General features: G+C 47.2%; 1 protein-coding gene across 3 annotated transcripts in view; it reads left to right on the top strand.

Annotated features, from left to right (window-relative positions):
- The window catches only part of LOC120050110 (neuron navigator 3-like), a 226253-nt gene that overhangs the window by 67728 nt on the left and 138709 nt on the right, over nucleotides 1-19816 (top strand). For all 3 annotated transcript variants that reach the window (XM_038996755.1, XM_038996754.1, XM_038996753.1), the window contains exons 2-4: nucleotides 2350-2467; nucleotides 3457-3509; nucleotides 16453-16525. In XM_038996755.1, the coding sequence (XP_038852683.1) occupies nucleotides 2350-2467; nucleotides 3457-3509; nucleotides 16453-16525 (244 nt within the window). The remainder of the gene's footprint in view (nucleotides 1-2349; nucleotides 2468-3456; nucleotides 3510-16452; nucleotides 16526-19816) is intronic.

Genomic DNA, 19816 nt, shown 5'->3' with positions numbered 1-19816 from the left:
CCTCGGCCGTCAAAGTATTTCCCGCGGCTTCCGTGACCAGAGGTGTCGGAATGTGAGGCTCTTTTCCACACTGTGGTTGTTCCCACTCAGGCAGTAGTGGTGGTGAGGCCTAGTGGGACCTGGTTTAAGAGTGTGTGTACTGTACTCCGACACGTGCTGTGTGTGTGTGTGTGTGTGTGTGTGTGTGTGTGTGTGTGTGTGTGTGTGTGTGTGTGTGTGTGTGTGTGTGTGTGTGTGTGTGTGTGTGTGTCTAACGAAGGTGCTTCCCGCCTCTCCCTGGTTCTCTTTAATGCCTCCCTCATCAGAGAGAAGCCGGCGAACAAAACCACAACAGACAAAACCTTTGAAAGGAGGCGTCTTTGAAGGATACGTGCCCCGTTCCCTGAAAGAGAGAGAAACACCGTTAATTGGGAGCAGTGTGTGAGGCAGAGGGGGGAAAAGGGATAATTTCCGAATAAGGAGCTTGGTTTTTATGAGGGAGTTGCTGGGAAATGGGAACCATAGGCTGGTAGATGCAAAGTGCCTATAATCTGCATATACGTACATCTTTTAATCTCTCTGTCAAGTGTTCCTTTTAAAACCGCTCCTTTGGTGATATTGAAGTGGTTTTAACTGAGTTTCAGTCAATGGCATTATTAGTAGACCACCAGTGGTCTGAAAGTCACAGACAAAACCCCTCCACAGAGGCCCTTGCATTTCTAAGCGGATTTTGACATTGAGAATTCCTCATGCTGGTTGAGTCCTCACACACACACACGTAGGATATGAAAAAAAAACAGCCCTCTTGCTTTTTCGAATTAATCTGAGGATAACAAGACGAGAGTGAGGCTCTGGTATGGGGGTGGGCATCTTTGAGCGGCTCCACAACGGACCCCTGAGGTACCCCTTTTTCAAAGTACCCCCCAGAGAACCCAGTGGAAATAAAGTATGTCAGGGAAGAAGAAGAAGAGCCCTTATGTGTCTGTCTTTGAGTATTTCCATGAGTAACGCACGGCCTCGCTGCTCTGAAAACGCTGCAGACACTTTTGTTCATCCTGCCCTCCCTGTGGTTCCCTCCTCCTGCAGGCGGATAGATAGTATGAAAAGATGATCCCCTCAGAATGAGTGTGCAGCGAGATAGATAGGGGACTGCCTGAAGTGAGTTGTAGGAATGCAAGGATAAACCGCAGAAGTAATGCCCCCTAACAGACCTCGTCAAAATCTCTGCAGCTGTTAGTTTCAATCACCAGTACAGTACATAGCTAACAAATCAACCTATTGGTTTGAGGGCCGTGACGATACCAGTAACACAATATTTTTTTCCATGGCAAAAATGAAAACACGAAGCAGACCCGCTCTTTGGTTCTTTAAAACCTGCTGTATGTAACATATTGTGTGCTATAGCACATAAATAAATGTGATTCTGGATGTCAACATAATGATGTTTGTTTCCATCATTAGGGCTGTTTTCCTGAAGAAGTTAAATCCGTTTGCTGTTTTGTTTCCTAGCCACGATACAACAATATGGGCATCGTCCTGGTCCTAATCGGTTTATGGATTCTATTGCAAGACCTACAGTAACATCAGTTAAACGTCCCGCTGGTGATGCGTTAGTAGCAGGTCGGATCTCTTCTTTAAAAGGCTGATCTGATCTCCTTCCCAGTCCTGCACAGTGAGATCAGAAACCCAGCGAGTCATCCTCATGTTGGAAGCGTCTGTCTTTGATCAAATATTTGTGTTTGTGTTGGAGAGATGTATTGGGAATCCACTGTTTGGTTAATACTCACTGGTGTGCTGTGTGCTACTTATGTTGAGATGGAACTGGGCCGTCTGATTCTGGGATATAGGAGGACTAAGGAAGCCTGTGTTTGTTATTCTGTGTGGTCGAGGTCAGCAGTGACCGTGGTACTAAAACAAACCTGACTCATACCTCAAATAGGAAATGCCAAGCACTAAGCTTCCCATCTTTAAATTAGTCAGATCAACTTGGAGAACTTTCACTCTCTCCCTCTCTCTCTCGCTCTCGCTCTCTCTCTCTTTCGCTCTCTCTCTGTTTCTGTCTCCCTCTCTCTCTCTCTCTCTCTCTCTCTCTGTCTCTCTCTTTCTCTCTCTCTTTCTCTCTGTCTTTCTCTCTGTCTTTCTCTCTGTCTTTCTCTCTCTCTCTCTCTGTATATCTCTCGCTCTCTGTATATCTCTCTCTGTCTCTGTCTCTGTCTCTTTCTCTGTCTCTCTCTGTCTTTATGTCTCTCTCTCGCTGATAAAGCTGAAGATCCTGCCAGCTTCCATCGGTCTCTCTCTCTCTCTCTCTCCTTTCTTTTTGTCTACAGTTATAGATCCCACCCTTACCCCATATTGTCCTCTATGTTGTAGATTTATACAGACTGGGCCAACCACTACCTGACCAAGTCTGGCTGCCCTCGACTCATCAAGGACCTGACCATAGACATTGCTGACGGAGTTCTGCTGGCAGAAATCATCCAGATCATAGGTGAGAGAACACACACACACACACACACACACACACACACACACACACACACACACACACTCACTGACGCAAACACACACACACACAAAGGCACTGATATAAACACACACACGTGCTAACGCAAACACACACACACACACGCAGGCTCTGTTATAAACACACACACAGGCACTGATATAAACACACACGCACAGACGCAAACAAGCACACCCACACACATGTACACACACACACACACACACTCCTGACTTAACCTCACTTGTTAGGCTGAGGGAAACTCTCCATATACCCAGCTATAAAACGTAACGGTGCAGGCATTTAGACGGAACACAAAGGCTTTATCTTCCTTTCCAACTGGTCTCTGTCAGGAGAGGAGCTCCAGCCCTGGCAGCCCACTACACACAGACTGGAAACTAGTCCTGCTCTATTGAACCATGTGTCTCCCATGTGTATCTTTTAGCTAGCCTAGAGAGGCTGGTGTTGATGCTCTGCCTCTCTCTTTTTCCCACCTCCCGGGCTGTCTTGAAACTTTACCCCTGCTCTCCACAACAGACAATGGCCCGATATCCCGTGTCAGTAACACTCAGGCAGCAGCTGATGAATTAGCAGAGACTTTTCTTTTCCCAAACTTTCACTGCTTCGTGGTTGGGCAGGGGGCATTCCTAAAAACACACACATGCACGCACACACACACACACACACACACACACACACACACACACACACACACACACACACACACACACACACACACACACACACACACACACACACACACACACACACACACACACACACACACACACACACACACACACACACACACACACACACACACAGAGATCCGTGCTCCTCCTGTCCCTGAGCTCTGTAAGGGCTCCTCCGCTAGACTAGAAGTGCCCTAACTCAGAAGGGTCTCTGTGTGTTTAGGCACTTCTTCTTGTGGGAAGGTTTCACACTTAATTGTTTTGTTGTTCTTCTTCTTCCAGCTAATGAGAAAGTGGAGGACATCAATGTCAGCCCCAGGAGTCAATCACACATGGTGAGTCTGCTAGTTCACCTTCCTTTTTGTGGAGGTGATAGTATTACTTCTGTTTTTATTTCTGCTGTCATGGTATTGAAACGTTGGCCTGGTTGAGAGTCTGTATGAGGACATGTTCTGTAGGTCTTTCAGGGTACTGTCATGAACATGTTTGATTGTATTGCAGGAAACATAACAGTACTATTCAGAGACCACAGAAGGCTGACTCCTATGGTCCTAATTGCAAAAATCTCTTAGCCAAAAATATACTCTGTCAATGATGTGACTTTAAATGCATAATGTCTAATTGCACACAGCCCACAGCTTGACGATTACCTCTCAATCTAACTGCTATAATTCAGTGAGTTCTCTCACTTTGTCCGTCTGTTTTGGCATCTTTTACACTAGTGTAATTAAAAGCGACTTAGCTAGCTGTATTGCCGTGTAGTTTTAATGGATTCTGAGGGGGATTACAGACCAGGCTTCTGTCTTACAGTAAACCCAACAGGGTTGGTGTTTGGCCAAAGCCCTGTGTTTGTGGCTAGAGCTGGGTCTGGTCCACTGTGACACACTGGTCACTAAGGGCTCTCCCCTACAAGCCCACAGAAATGCAGGTCCAGACGCCAGCCACCCCTGTCCCTAAAGGATTTGTGCTGGAGGAGGTGCCTGTTTATGTGTAATGTGTGTGTGCCTGTGTGTGTGCCTGTGTAATGTGTGTGTGCCTGTGTAATGTGTGTGTGCCTGTGTAATGTGTGTGTGCCTGTGTGTGTGTGTGTGTGTGTGTGCGTGTACATGCGTGTGTGTACATGCGTGTGTGTACATGCGTGTGTGTGTGTGTGTGTGTGTGTGTGTGTGTGTGTTCACTCTTTGTCTCAGTCACTCAAAGCCCATTGATCCAGCATGAGCCTCAGAGGCCGTGCCAGCCCCTGTGGTGGGGAGGGGAACTTGACTTTGAGGAAACACGTCTGCTTGTGGCTCGGGGTATATGGGGGACATGAGCAGAGGGAACATCTGACACACTTGTGGAGCCGTGTTGCACTGAGCAGCTCTGGAGAGAGGACAACATTGGTCCTCAGAACTGAGTGGATTTAAGGCAAGCCACTGAGGGTCAAAGGGCAATTCAGGAACAACTGAGGTAACAGAGGATAATTGGAGATGATGTGGCAGACAGGTTTTCAGAGTGTGTTTTACCGCTGCAGACTAGGAACAGCTTGTTAGTGAATGTAGGTGTACATGTACTGTATGTTGTGCTGGGTTGGCAGTAGATGCTATTTGCCTCTCCGGTGTTGTCTGTGTGATCGAGCTAATATGTGTCATTAAACCAGAGTTCTCCAACCCTGACCCTGGAGAGATACCCTCCTGTAGGTTTTAACTCCAACCCTGACCCTGGAGAGATACCCTCCTGTAGGTTTTAACTCCAAACCCTGACCCTGGAGAGATACCCTCCTGTAGGTTTTAACTCCAACCCTGACCCTGGAGAGATACCCTCCTGTAGGTTTTAACTCCAACCCTGACCCTGGAGAGATACCCTCCTGTAGGTTTTAACTCCAACCCTGACCCTGGAGAGATACCCTCCTGTAGGTTTTAACTCCAACCCCAGCTGTAACTAACCTGATTCATCTTATCAACCAGCTAATGATTAGAATCAGGTGTGCTAGATTAGGGTTGAAGTTAAAACCTACAGGACGGTAGCTCTCCAGGACCAGGGATGGAGAGCCCTGCATTCAACTGTTGATGGGAAGCGTAGGTGCTGTGAGGGGGACCTGACTGGCTTTACATACCATTCAGCTTGATAGTGGACGATTGACAGGATGGGATGATGTGAGGGAAACTGAAGAAGGAAATTGAACACTGTTAACATGGCATTGCAGTGACTACCTACGGATATCCATATTAGGCAAACGTCCAATTCCGTAACACGTTACGTTAGTGTTGCTATCAGTGTGTAAAATCTCTTAAGTACAATTAAAATAATATTGTGGTTACTCATTGTTTCATAGGACTTACAGCAGCAACCCTTACCCTAAGCTACAGGGTGAAGTTACTCATTGTTTCATAGGACTTACAGCAGCAACCCTTACCCTAAGCTACAGGGTGAAGTTACTCATTGTTTCCTAGGACTTACAGCAGCAACCCTTACCCTAAGCTACAGGGTGAAGTTACTCATTGTTTCATAGGACTTACAGCAGCAACCCTTACCCTAAGCTACAGGGTGAAGTTACTCATTGTTTCATAGGACTTACAGCAGCAACCCTTACCCTAAGCTACAGGGTGAAGTTACTCATTGTTTCATAGGACTTACAGCAGCAACCCTTACCCTAAGCTACAGGGTGAAGTTACTCATTGTTTCATAGGACTTACAGCAGCAACCCTTACCCTAAGCTACAGGGTGAAGTTACTCATTGTTTCATAGGACTTACAGCAGCAACCCTTACCCTAAGCTACAGGGTGAAGTTACTCATTGTTTCATAGGACTTACAGCAGCAACCCTTACCCTAAGCTACAGGGTGAAGTTAATCATTGTTTCATAGGACTTACAGCAGCAACCCTTACCCTAAGCTACAGGGTGAAGTTACTCATTGTTTCATAGGACTTACAGCAGCAACCCTTACCCTAAGCTACAGGGTAAAGTTACTCATTGTTTCCTAGGACTTACAGCAGCAACCCTTACCCTAAGCTACAGGGTGAAGTTACTCATTGTTTCATAGGATTTACAGCAGCAACCCTTACCCTAAGCTACAGGGTGAAGTACAGTGTAAAAATGAGTAATTACATTACTAACTGGAGTAATTACACTCTACTAAGGGCTCTGTAATGTAAAGTGGATCAGTCCATCTATATCACCGCTACTGAGCGGAGAAATGACTCTTAAGTCTTGTTCATTGATATTTTTGGAGATTGTAGCTGTGTAGCTGAACAACACTGAAGAAACTATTTTCAGCAGGCGAGGAGCATCTCTTATTGCCTGAGGAAGTCGGAGGAACAGACTTCTCTCCAACACGGCTCCAGCTATACTTCACCGACTAAATTGCATAATAGAGTCTCTCCCATTGATCTGACTCTGCTCAGGTCGGCTAATTGATCTGACTCTGCTCAGGTCGGCTAATTGATCTGACTCTGCTCAGGTCGGCTAATTGATCTGACTCTGATCAGGTCGGCTAATTGATCTGACTCTGCTCAGGTCGGCTAATTGATCTGACTCTGCTCAGGTCGGCTAATTGATCTGACTCTGCTCAGGTCGGCTAATTGATCTGACTTTGCTCAGGTCGGCTAATTGATCTGACTCTGCTCAGGTCGGCTAATTGATCTGACTCTGCTCAGGTCGGCTAATTGATCTGACTCTGCTCAGGTCGGCTAATTGATCTGGCTGGAAGAGCACGTGGCTAAGCGCTAGTCTAAGGCCAGCCAGCCAGTAGTGAACATCAACTGACCCCAACACGTTTGTTCTCCATTAGTGAAAGAGCAAGAGGTAGGGCATCCCTGCCAACTGGGGGTACCAGGGGTGAGAAAACGTGGGAGGAAATCTTGAATACTTTACATGTGCGGGATGGCAGCGATTCCAAGGGGCGTGCCGTTCTCGGTGGTCGATTCTGGAATTCCGAGCAAGCCTTTCTCCAAACATGCCGCTTGGTGTGTTTGGAGTTGGGTTTACTGGGAACTGAGACTGGGAGTTTCTGTAGACCACATCCTGACCCACAGTACAATATAGTCTCAGTGGGGAGCCTGGATGACCGCTTTTCAGAGGCAGGCTGAGCCAAACAAGAGAAGAACCGCAAGTGTGTTTCCTAGCACATCCTCTCTCATTTACATTTGAGTCTTTTAGCAGCCGCTCAGAGACACTTACAGTTAGTGCAATCATCTTAAGATAGTTTGGTGGGAAAACCACATATCTCAGTCATAGTAAGTACATTTTTCCTGGGTGTTTTTTTTGTTGGTCTCCTCAAAACCCATTGGATGAGATGGTCAGAGGGCAGGTTCCTCTGCCCATTTCATCCAATGGGTTTTGAGAAGGAGTCGAGGAGAGAGGATGCGAGGAATCAAGAAGATGCAATGGAGATTCTCTCAAGGACAAGGCAGTGTAAAGGGATTACAGTGTGATTATGTCTCTTTACACTGGGTTAGCCATGTGGGGAGGAACTCACACGCTGTTCATTAAGACATCACGTCGGAGCTCCGCGTCTTTTAAGCGTCTCTTTCATCTCACAGCATGTTTCACGCCTCTCTTCCACTGTTAAATCGAAGTCTTTCTGACAGCGCCTCTTCTCTAATTGTATATGGAGTAGCCAGGGGAATTAGATATGCACAAACAGGGCCCTTGAATAGAGCAGTTTTCTTCTTCTTTAGTCGTTGGTGAAGAAATGATGGTCTGACAGAGAATGACAGCCTGGATCGTAAAAGGCTCTGTTCAGCAGAAAAATAAAGCTCATTTATGGCGTCGTTAGCCAACCGCAGCCACATCAGCGGAACGCAGACATGACGTGTGCTCAGTTCACTGTCCTTCTGAAGTCGCTGGAGTCTAAGAAGCCCCAGTATCCCTGTAGTTGGCACTTTACTGATGTGTAGTTTTACAGATGAATCATAGAATCGCTCATGAATTGAATGTTTTTCTATTCTGATTGAATTAGTTGTCTGTAATTGTTTCCATATGTCCTTCGTCTATGCTTGATGATGTGTTTTAATGTATGCACAGAGCCGTAAACAAACTTTCCCCGTGGGGATTATAAAGTGATTATCTTTATTTTTACAGAGACTTGAGGCAGTGATGCCGGCTTTCCCCGAGCAGCACTTTAACCTAGTATTTTCCCTCAGAGAGAGAGCCTCAGGCTGCATTAGTCAGTTGAAGTGAGGTTGGTTGGTTCCTTCTCCCGTCACATGGTCCAATGGTCACATGGAAGGTATAACAGAGTTAGGTGTTGGTTAAGGATTCGTGAAGCAGCCAGGCGCCATCTGGGGCCAATCTGATGGCAGGTGCGCAAGACGGACGGGTGAGGGACACGCAGCATGCGCCCATCCCATTAACCTCGTTCGCCCGACACTGTCAGTGTTAATACAGTCTGGTATTAGCACTCTTAGATGGATCATGTATACCTGATGTGAAGTTTTGGCGTGCGTTCCTTTGTGGCTACACTGTTCAACATCTGCCCTGTTTTATTGCACCGGTTGGTCATTGGATTTGCCAGCTCCAGCTGTCAATCCTATCCTTGTGAGATGAGGATCAGTTGGTCTGGTAATGATGCGACATATGAAGGTTCATGACGCGAGGCTGGGGAGTGTCCCTGGGTGTCACTAGGATGCCATATATCCCTCTCATTCAAATTCAAAGCCAGTTCCACTACTTGTTGTTATTGTTCCCCTCTTACCAGGGACTGATTTAGACCTGGGATACCAGCTGGGTGCAATTAATTATCAGGTTGAACAGAAAAACCAGCAGTACCCTGGAGCTCGTAGGGTAAGAGTTGAATTCCCCTGGAATAGATAATTGACCTGAAGTTGCCGTGAGCAGCTGGATAGTTGGAACAGTGTTTTCACCGTTTATAAATGGAGTTGGATAGGATCATTCTCTAGTCACAACTCTGGCCGTCGTATTCTACTGTCCTGCTGCTTTTCCTTTCTCTCTCCCACTTACTTGATGAATGTTATCCATTGGCAGCGCACGCACCTCTCCCAGGTAGAAATATGTGCCTAGTTAAATGAATGAAAATCAGCTGGTCTGTGGAGGCTTGAAGCTGTGCATCTCTGTTTGAGTTTCTATCTCATTGCTCATTGCCATGGATTTGCTCCAAACCCTCATCCAATTTCCATTCTTCCTACATGAAGGCCAGGCCATGGGAGGACAATTTCCTTTGGGGTGGGGACAACCCTTTCATGTGTCTACACGGTAGACTATTCTAGAACTGACGAGGGAACACCTACAGGCCTGTTATGTTCCAGTTGTACCCCACGTGGACCCTTTTAATCTCTCATGATAAAAAAAGAGGGCTCGACGGATGTCCTGTTAAAAGGGAAAAAAGCTGACTCGTTAAAAAGGTTCTGCCAGGGGATTGCTAACCTTTGATCTATCTCTGTTCTCTCCCTGACAAATCTGAAGTTCCTGACCGCCTCCATCTGTCTCAATCGCTCTCTCTCTTTCTCTCTCTCCCTCTTTGCCTCATCTCTCTTTCCCTCGTGTTCTCCATAAATACGGTACACTTCCCAAAATACTTTTTTTATGGACAGTCTATTTACGCCCCAAGAGATTTCAGCTCTGAAAAAGACCCTTCACTTTTCCTTGCGACTTTTATTTAGTTCCATTCTGCCTCAACTGGCTCGACACAGCCACCCTCTCAATCACCTTCAATGTGATAGGGGTAGTGTCACAGTTTCAATCAATTGTGAGGATCGTCACAATGTCCTTTCCTCTAAAGTCTCAGCCCTGGAGCAGAGACATGGGATACATCCTGAATGGCACCCTGGTCAAACGTAGTGCACTATTTATGTAATAGAGATGCTATTTGGGATGCACCCACAGTTTCTAGTTTGGCTCGGTAGGTATTGGGGGTCGTGTGAGGTCGTCGGTGGCAGGAAATGGTGCGAGCTGCGAAGGCATTTCCCACCTTGCTACTTGACTGGCCAGCAGGTTATGTAGACGGACATTTTCAGATGCCAACACTTGACCCCGCTGGTCCCCTCTGTGATGAGCCTCAGACACGATAGACAGAGCTCCCATTGTAGCCTGGCGACAGCAACTTCCGCCCGCATTGTTGCACTGCTGGGCGCACGTATGATGAAGTCATAGTGGCAAGGGTGAATTCTTAGCTACCAAGCTGTGGATGCTACTGGTTGACGGATTATGCTAATGCTGAATGAATTTTAATAGCTGAAAAAATTCCTCTTGGCTATTCTATTTGTGTATTTTTGAACAGGGTTGTATTTTTGCAGACCAGAGTTCCCTGTGTTTCTGTATTCGTCTTCAAGAAAATTTATACAATGGTGGAATAAAGTCCTCTTTGATATCATTTAAAAACATACAGCAAGACAATTGAATGTAGGAATTCTCCAGCCCCAATAAGAAGCTTGCCCTCTCTGCTAAAACTGCGAAATAACTAACATGACTATTAAGGAAGTCATCTTTACACTGAGGAACAGGGGAAATCAAATAAAACACAAGTGCGTTAACATAGGAGAGAGACTGTATATTTCCCAAGTTTCAAAGGCTTGTGTAAAACCTGCCCTATCTGACAGCCGTATGAAAGAACCAGTCAGTGGAGATGATTAGGACTGTCACCCAAAATCTATATTGAGTAACTAAAATATGCAACAACCCCATTTATCTTCACACACCCACCATCCGGAGCTTGACTGATCTTAGATTAACCCTCACACACCCACCATCCAGAGCTTGACTGATATTAGATTAACCCTCACACACCCACCATCCAGAGCTTGACTGATATTAGATTAACCCTCACACACCCACCATCCAGAGCTTGACTGATCTTAGATTAACCCTCACACACCCACCATCCAGAGCTTGACTAATATTAGATTAACCCTCACACACCCACTATCCAGAGCTTGACTGATATTAGATTAACCCTCACACACCCACCATCCAGAGCTTGACTGATCTTAGATTAACCCTCACACACCCACCATCCGGAGCTTGACTGATATTAGATTAACCCTCACACACCCACCATCCGGAGCTTGACTGATATTAGATTAACCCTCACACACCCACCATCCAGAGCTTGACTGATATTAGATTAACCCTCACACACCCACCATCCAGAGCTTGACTGATCTTAGATTAACCCTCACACACCCACCATCCAGAGCTTGACTAATATTAGATTAACCCTCACACACCCACTATCCAGAGCTTGACTGATATTAGATTAACCCTCACACACCCACCATCCAGAGCTTGACTGATCTTAGATTAACCCTCACACACCCACCATCCGGAGCTTGACTGATATTAGATTAACCCTCACACACCCACCATCCGGAGCTTGACTGATATTAGATTAACCCTCACACACCCACCATCCGGAGCTTGACTGATATTAGATTAACCCTCACACACCCACCATCCGGAGCTTGACTGATCTTAGATTAACCCTCACACACCCACCATCCGGAGCTTGACTGATATTAGATTAACCCTCACACACCCACCATCCGGAGCTTGACTGATATTAGATTAACCCTCACACACCCACCATCCGGAGCTTGACTGATATTAGATTGGAGCCGGCTCCTTACATTGGATTTGATTAACCTGGGATGATGTGGTATAGAAGCCTCCTCTGCTGTAATGTGCCAGTCGTTTGTGTCAGTCGTTTGTGTCAGTCGTTTGTGTCAGTCGTTTGTGTCAGTCGTTTGTGCCAGCCGTGCCTATCAATGGCAGTAGACCGCTTGAGCGACTCCATTTTTATTCATGGCTTATCAGCTGTCGCCCACTTTGGATGCATGGAGGGTGATGGGCCTGCTCTGAAGGGGGTTGGGGATCGATGGAAAAGGCAGCGTGTCAGCCCCCTATAGAGCTGACTGCTGAGGTGATGGAGGGATAAGGGAGAGAAAGAAAAAGAGGGGGAATGTTAATGGAGAACGATGGTGTGTCGTTGGGGGGGGCATGAGCCACTTCCTTTCAGGTTGGTTTCAGAAGCGGCAGGCAGGCAGCAGAGAGTGAAAACACCAACTGCCTCACCTTTGCTGTAACATACATCACAAAAAGCCTTAAAGGGGCAATCTGTAGTTTGCTACATCCATTTTTGGACTTCTAAATGAATGAGATATTCCTATTGATTCTTGAAGAATATAACTTCTAAATGCCTCATGACCTTTTTTCAACTGTCGTACCCCATCAGAACCCAACATATACGCTTGTTTTATTCCAGTGTTTGTAAACATTGCAAATGTAAACAAACACTGTAAGCCTCAAAACATGCGTAAAAATATAATTGTGATGTCTTTGATCAGTCCTTGCATCCATAGCTCTGTCTGTGAATTTGAGAGTGGTTACATTTCTCCAGGCCTATCCCTCAGCTTTTTACCAAAACAGAGGCAGGGGGTCTGCCTTGTTGTTTCGACGGCAGATTGCCTCTTTAAACCAGAAACACCTCCCGTTAAGAGCCAAATACATCAAGACCAAACAAATAAATGGTCTTGGTCAAGTTTCTTCTCCCCCTAAAACCTCTCTGTTTCCCTGAGCTGTTTTTAGTTTCAGAGCGAGAGGAGGCCTCTTCGGGCCTGTTAACATGTGGAGTTCAAAGCCCAGGCCCGACTACAGTGATTAAAGCACCATCATGCTGTAAAGCATCTCAGTTATGTGACGTTCTAGCCTAAATCATCGGCTTGCTCATTACACTCATTAGACAAGGGCCCACAGGAATTTATGGCCCATCACCACCACAGCCGGGTGTGCTGTGTTCACCCTTCTGTTCTGACAGTGTTCAAACTCAATGGAACAGGTTTGTAAAGTAAAAAAGCTTACATGGGTCCCTGCCAGCTTTTGAAGCACTCTTAGCATAGCACTGAGTTAGTGGCAGTACAGGCAGCATGGCTTCTCTGAGGGTAAAATGAGAATGAAGAATCTGTGCTGTTCTGAGCCGTGGTGAAGCACCAACACAAGGTATTCTGTGTTGTTCTGAGCCGTGGTGAAGCACCAACACAAGGTATTCTGTGTTGTTCTGAGCCGTGGTGAAGCACCAACACAAGGTATTCTGTGTTGTTCTGAACCGTGGTGAAGCACCAACACAAGGTATTCTGTGTTGTTCTGAACCGTGGTGAAGCACCAACACAAGGTATTCTGTGTTGTTCTGAGCCGTGGTGAAGCACCAACACAAGGTATTCTGTGCTGTTCTGAGCCGTGGTGAAGGACCAACGTAAGGTATTCTGTGTTGTTCTGAGCCGTGGTGAAGCACCAACACAAGGTATTCTGTGTTGTTCTGAGCCGTGGTGAAGCACCAACACAAGGTATTCTGTGTTGTTCTGAGCCGTGGTGAAGCACCAACACAAGGTATTCTGTGTTGTTCTGAACCGTGGTGAAGCACCAACACAAGGTATTCTGTGTTGTTCTGAACCGTGGTGAAGCACCAACACAAGGTATTCTGTGTTGTTCTGAGCCGTGGTGAAGCACCAACGTAAGGTATTCTGTGTTGTTCTGAACCGTGGTGAAGAACCAACACAAGGTATTCTGTGTTGTTCTGAGCCGTGGTGAAGCACCAACGTAAGGTATTCTGTGTTGTTCTGAGCCGTGGTGAAGCACCAACACAAGGTATTCTGTGTTGTTCTGAGCCGTGGTGAAGCACCAACACAAGGTATTCTGTGTTGTTCTGAGCCGTGGTGAAGCACCAACACAAGGTATTCTGTGTTATTCTGAAACAGATTGCTTTTGGAGAAGATCAATTGTAATTGAGGCGTAGGCCCATTTGTATTTGACAGTTGTGTCTGAGGGATAACACTTTCCAAATGTGGCGGTTACTTGAAACCGTTGGAGAGACCCAATGTGCCTCAAAACACATTTTTGGGACTTGGGAGCGATGCGAGCAAATTAAACTGCAAACATTTATTCAGCATCAGAGCCTCATTTTGATCTGTGCAGTGTGTGAATTAAACATGGTTTGATTTACGATGATTATAACTCCAACAACAATAAACTTGAACAAGATGATCTCAGTATTATGTCAATTGCGCTTGCCTAAAATCAGCAGTCATTTTCCAATGGTGTATGCTTGTGTTCTTGTCAGTTCCCGAAAGTGCAAATTTGGGGAAATGTGCCTCATCAAAATGTTCCATTTGCAAATTGCTTTTAATGACTTATGTGGATCTGTAAAATGTCAATTTACATCGGAGCAAGAAATGATCCGAGTTCCTCGAGAAGCCGTTAAAATATATCACAAAGCCCACCAAAATGGCAGTTTATTTAGCCAAAAAGCAGTGGAACATTAAGGCTGCACTCATCAACAACACTTTAAATGACCATTCAGCTTTGTTTACGTCATTTAAATCTAAAGACCGACAGAAGATAATCGGTGGTAGCTCTGATCTAATACCTCTCTGGTGAGAACGTCAGAATGTCAGTTGCAGAACATTGCCTCAGATTTGATCAGTTACATTTTTGTCTTTCTTTAAAACAATCAGACAGGATACAGGTCTCTCACTCTCCCGGACAGATCTACTGTCTGTTTTCCTATGGGTTGACTCCTCTGTCTTTGTGTGGCCCGTTCAACATGCCTCTCGACTCTCTGTCCTCCCCCTCTCCCTGCCTGGCCAACAGATGCACGGAGCTGCGTGAAGGCATGCGTGGATATTTGACTTGACATTGTAAATATTTTTTAAGTAGCCATTTAAAACAGAATTATTGAAACATTAGTCCAAGGAGGCTGAGGTGATAGCATGCGTGTCTCGTTAGTTACATTTCATCTGTGTTTTTCTGACACTAATTTCCACAGATGTTTTGTGCTCATCTGAATTTGTCGGGTAGCCTCTGTTTCCCCCCCCACAACCGCCCTCAACGGAACAACAGGAATGTGTCTTTGATACTTCGCTAACTAGACTAGACTTAACTGGGAAATGATGGCCATAATGTACGGTGCTCAGCACGTCACTCCTCTGAGATGAATGTCTGAAACACATTTTTACGAGAGACGGGTATAATCAAACTGTTAGGTTGTTGGGGGTGTCTGGCTAAGCATATGTGGAACATACCACATGTGAACAGCCCGACATCTGTGCCTCTTTTATCCCTTCCAGTTCTGTTTGTGTTGTGTAGGCAGATGAACAGGCTGTGATCCCCATGTTCTGGTCCCGACCCTGTTGATACAGGCAGAGTAAACAGCCATCCATCCTCCTGGCCCTCCCTGTTGCAGGCTACCACTGGCTGGTGCAGGGCTGGAGGCTGGAGTGGTACATTACATTGAAGTCAGACGAGACCCATCCGTCTGTACAACTGGCTGTAAATCCACTTCCTTTCACCCTGAGACGGGTCAGGGCCAGGTTGGGGCTGGACACCATCCGTGCAATGTTGATACGCTACAGAATGTGACCTTGTTACAACTGAAATGTAATCACAACCAAGATGTGTGTGGATCTGAGAGGGCTGGCAGGCGAGAGAGAGGGTGTCGTCAGAGACACCCGGCGGTCCTCCTCTATTGGCTTATTAAGGTCTGATGTCTTCCCAGACGTGCATTTACATTACAGTCATTTAGTCAACAGTCTAGGTCAGACTCCAGACCAGACTACTGAGATGTTGTCTCTGTTCCTTTGGGGGGCGTTTCCCCTCAGGGCTGGTTAGGGTTGAGACTGAAGCAGCACGGAGAAGGAATCCATTAAACTCCACTGCTGCTGGACGCCGCCTGTCTGCCCAGCCTAGCCAGCTAGCCCAGCCCGCCCTCACAACAGCCCCAGTACAATACGGCCCAGTGGAGCTCTCTGCCCTGTGGTGACCTTTTCATGAAAGCCCTCTGTGCTGAGGGCTGAGACTACCCGCCATGCAAACGGTGGCAGGCGTTAGCCACTCTCAAAGAATGCACAGTGGTTCATATATAAAAGGGTCAGTTCCTCGAACTCAGTAGAACTTTGTCACTCTGAGGGAGGTTGAGTATCACTGTTGACTCTACTGCTGCCTGTCAGCTGTGTATTGTGTCGTAATTGGCCTCAAGTGGGCCACATCTCCTGTACTGTATACATACTGCATATCGACCAGGGCTGGGGCGGTGGGCTGTGTAGGTGGGACACACTGTGGTCACTATGTCAGACGGCCCGGCTGACTCCTTGTGTCACGTTCGGGTCAAACGGGCTCTGCCATAATCAGACAATGGGTGCTTTATGGCCAATGGGTTGACCAGCCCCTAACTCCATCCCCCTGAGACATTCTGCACATTGAATGTGAAGTAGCCACTCCATGACAGTCCTCCACAACCACCATGCTTTCCTCCACTGACTGTTGTTCATCTCCTCATATTCTTTCTGTCCTCAGACCGAGAATTTGGACGCCTGCCTCAGTTTCCTGGACGCCAGAGGAGTGAATGTACAAGGGCTCTCCTCAGAAGGTAAGACTGAATTCTTATTTTCTTTATTAAGTTGAATGTATAATGCTGATTGTTAACCCATGTGGCTTGAGACAAGGCTAGGATCTAGGACTGTGGTTGTACGGGTTCTTCAACTATGGGTCAGTACCTCAACTGGACTCTGAAAATATTTAGATTTCTTCTTGATTTGGGTCATTGGGTCACGGAAGGACGGTGAATTTCTCATTTGGGTCTCGAGCTGAAAAAGTTTAAGAAATCCTGATCTAGAAGACGTATTTATCACAGGATGGAAGGAAGTTAATGTGTCGTTGAGAGTTATAGCAGGATCGGTCAACCTAACTACGCATAGTTTTTGAATGGCCCATTTGAGGTTACTCTCCTCCTACAAGCTGCTATTAAACAGATATACAGCCCTACTCGTATGGGTGTTAACATGTCTGAAGTAGCCCCACAGTAACTAGCTAACTGTTATTTAAGACCAGTGTTTGTTGTCCTGGACCCCCGTCAGTTAACTCCCCTCTAAAGTTTGGGGAGGTGACGATGCCCTTGACCTATCGGAACAGCCGAAATAGCTGGCCCAATACTCTGACCAGCTACTCTAAATTCTGTCCCCCTAAAAACAGCAAAGTGACTTTGCCAGTCTGGAATTGAAGAAGGTACCTAAATATCCAGGCTATTGGGTTACTCTGCTCTGCAGCCCTGTTCTTGGTCACTTTACGTCACTTTTTTATGGCCGTGGGTCTCTGTCCCCCTGGGCCATGTTATGAGGAGTGGGCGAGGCGTGGGTCTCTGTGCCTCTGGGCCATGTGTATGAGGAGTGGACCAGGTGTGGGTCTCTGTCCCTCTGGGCCATGTGTATGAGGAGTGGGCCAGGCGTGGGTCTCTGTTCCCCTGGGCCATGTTATGAGGAGTGGGCCAGGCGTGGGTCTCTGTCCCCCTGGGCCATTTGTATGAGAAGTGGGACAGGCGTGGGTCTCTGTCCCCCTGGGCCATGTGAATGAGGAGTGGGCCAGGCGTGGGTCTCTGTCTCCCTGGGCCATGTGTATGAGGAGTGGGCCAGGCGTGGGTCTCTGTCCCCCTGGGCCATGTGTATGAGGAGTGGGCCAGGCGTGGGTCTCTGTCCCCCTGGGCCATGTGTATGACGAGTGGGCCAGGTGTGGGTCTCTGTCCCCATGGACCATGTTATGAGGAGTGGGCCAGGCGTGGGTCTCTGTCCCCCTGGGCCATGTGTATGAGGAGTGGGCCAGGCGTGGGTCTCTGTCCCCCTGGGCCATGTGTATGACGAGTGGGCCAGGTGTGGGTCTCTGTCCCCATGGACCATGTTATGAGGAGTGGGCCAGGCGTGGGTCTCTGTCCCCCTGGGCCATGTGTATGAGGAGTGGGCCAGGCGTGGGTCTATTTCCCTCTGGGCCATGTGTATGAGGAGTGGGCCAGGCGTGGGTCTCTGTCTCCCTGGGCCATGTGTATGAGTGGGCCAGGCGTGGGTCTCTGTCCCCCTGGGCCATGTTATGAGGAGTGGGCCAGGCGTGGTTCTCTGTCCCTCTGGGCCATGTGTGTATGGAGTGGGCCAGGCAGGGGTCTCTGTCCACCTGGACCATGTGTATAAGGAGTGGGCCAGAAGAGGGTCTCTGTCCCCCTGGACCATGTGTATGAGGAGTGGGCCAGTCATTCCATATACCCCTAAGCTAGTGAGGACTATGCTTCATTGAATTAGCTGTGGGTTCTGCAGACTTTTGAGGCCTCCATACGCTTGTGCTTAGTTTTTACGAGGCATGGAATTTGAAAAGAAACGGGATGTTTGATGTACTTGGAGGGTATAGGTTTTTTCCAAGAAAACAATCTAATAATCTTCTAGGAAAAAAACTCCAAAAAGGCGTCTTGTGGGCGACCTCAGCCTCAGATGTGCCAGATTTCATGATCTTGTTTGTCGCATGCGTCAAAGTCCCGGAAACACCCCTGATATAACTTCATAGCAAGCAAACAAAGACTTAATACATAGCATAATAAACCTGGACTTCCTCATTTTCTGGTCAATGCTAGAAAACAGCCAAACGGTACAACAACCATTCAATGTCCAGCACTCTTTTGTTCTGCCAGAGTATTCAACACCCGCTTTTCAGTTCCACCAGTTAACCCGCAGATAGGTTCATCCGTGCCTGCTGAGATCTATTCAAGGGTCACTCGCTCTAGTCTAAACCAAACCTTTTAAAAGCAGGTGTGAACCTCTAAAAGTGTCCTTCCTGCAGTTCATAGCCAAGTACAGCGAGGGGTCATCCGTGGCAGGTCGTTAAGTGGTGGCAGGGTCTGCACGGTGAGGGAGAACCAGCTGGACGGCAGGGCCCTGCTCTCACTGTGACGACTGTGACACGAGCCCAGACTTACTCCTTGATCTCTGTGGGCACAGATGCCTGTTCGAATAGGTCTGTTTTGCTAGCCTGGTTAGCACTTAAACGCCTCTCCTTGCCGGGTCAGTGAGGACACGCATACTCACTCTCCTGATCCAAAACATGGTGATCACGCCTACTGTGTCCACCACTCTGTAAAACCAGCAGTCCATATCTTCTGCCTTCATCAGATAACTAGCAGGAAGAAGCACAGGTCAGGACCAGTTCTGGATGTAACTCAGATTCAATTTGTCAGCTGGTTGGGGAACAGAGTCGCTGAAAGGGGAAGAGAATGTATAATACGAGGTTTAAAGACCTCAGATCATATCAATTTTGAAAGAGAAATGTATAACTTCCTCTTTCTCTACAGTCAAAGTTCGCAGACATTGGTCGTTAGGGTCAAATGTTATTGAAAGAGGCCAAGGCTAAATGGGCCCGCGTCTGGGGATTAAATCCAGGAAAGATTAATTGGGTGGGAGCGGTTCAGCAGTCCCATTTTTCCTCAATACCTTTCCTGTACCATTCAGGCCTAGCGGAACCCTCCATCTACCTCCTCCGAAGTCCTTTGTGGCTCGTAAAATCCGCCCCAAAAAAAGACAGAAGGTTAAATGAAACCGCGTTAACACTTAAAAGTCCCTCAAAGCGGGGCCCATATACTCTGACTGTGGCCCAAGGAGAACTGGCACCGAAGTGCTGACAGCACTTAGCCCACGTTGCTTTGAAACTGGGCATGACATGTGCTCCTGTATGGTGGGGCCAATGGAGCTTAGCATAACTAACCGTAATTGGATAATTCTGAGGGAGAGGGTCTCTGGAAGCAGGCTGAATAGAAAGAGTGGGAGCAGGCTGGTAAAGAGCAGGCTGGTAAAGAGCAGGCTGGCGTTAGAGGAAACCCTATCATGGTTGACCTCCCTCCGTTACCCGATAT

This window comes from Salvelinus namaycush, chromosome 6, assembly GCF_016432855.1.
Source record: "Salvelinus namaycush isolate Seneca chromosome 6, SaNama_1.0, whole genome shotgun sequence".
NCBI classification, from domain to species: Eukaryota; Metazoa; Chordata; class Actinopteri; order Salmoniformes; family Salmonidae; genus Salvelinus; species Salvelinus namaycush.
Note: the sequence above shows the minus strand (reverse complement) of the source record. Positions and strands in the feature narration are given on the sequence as shown.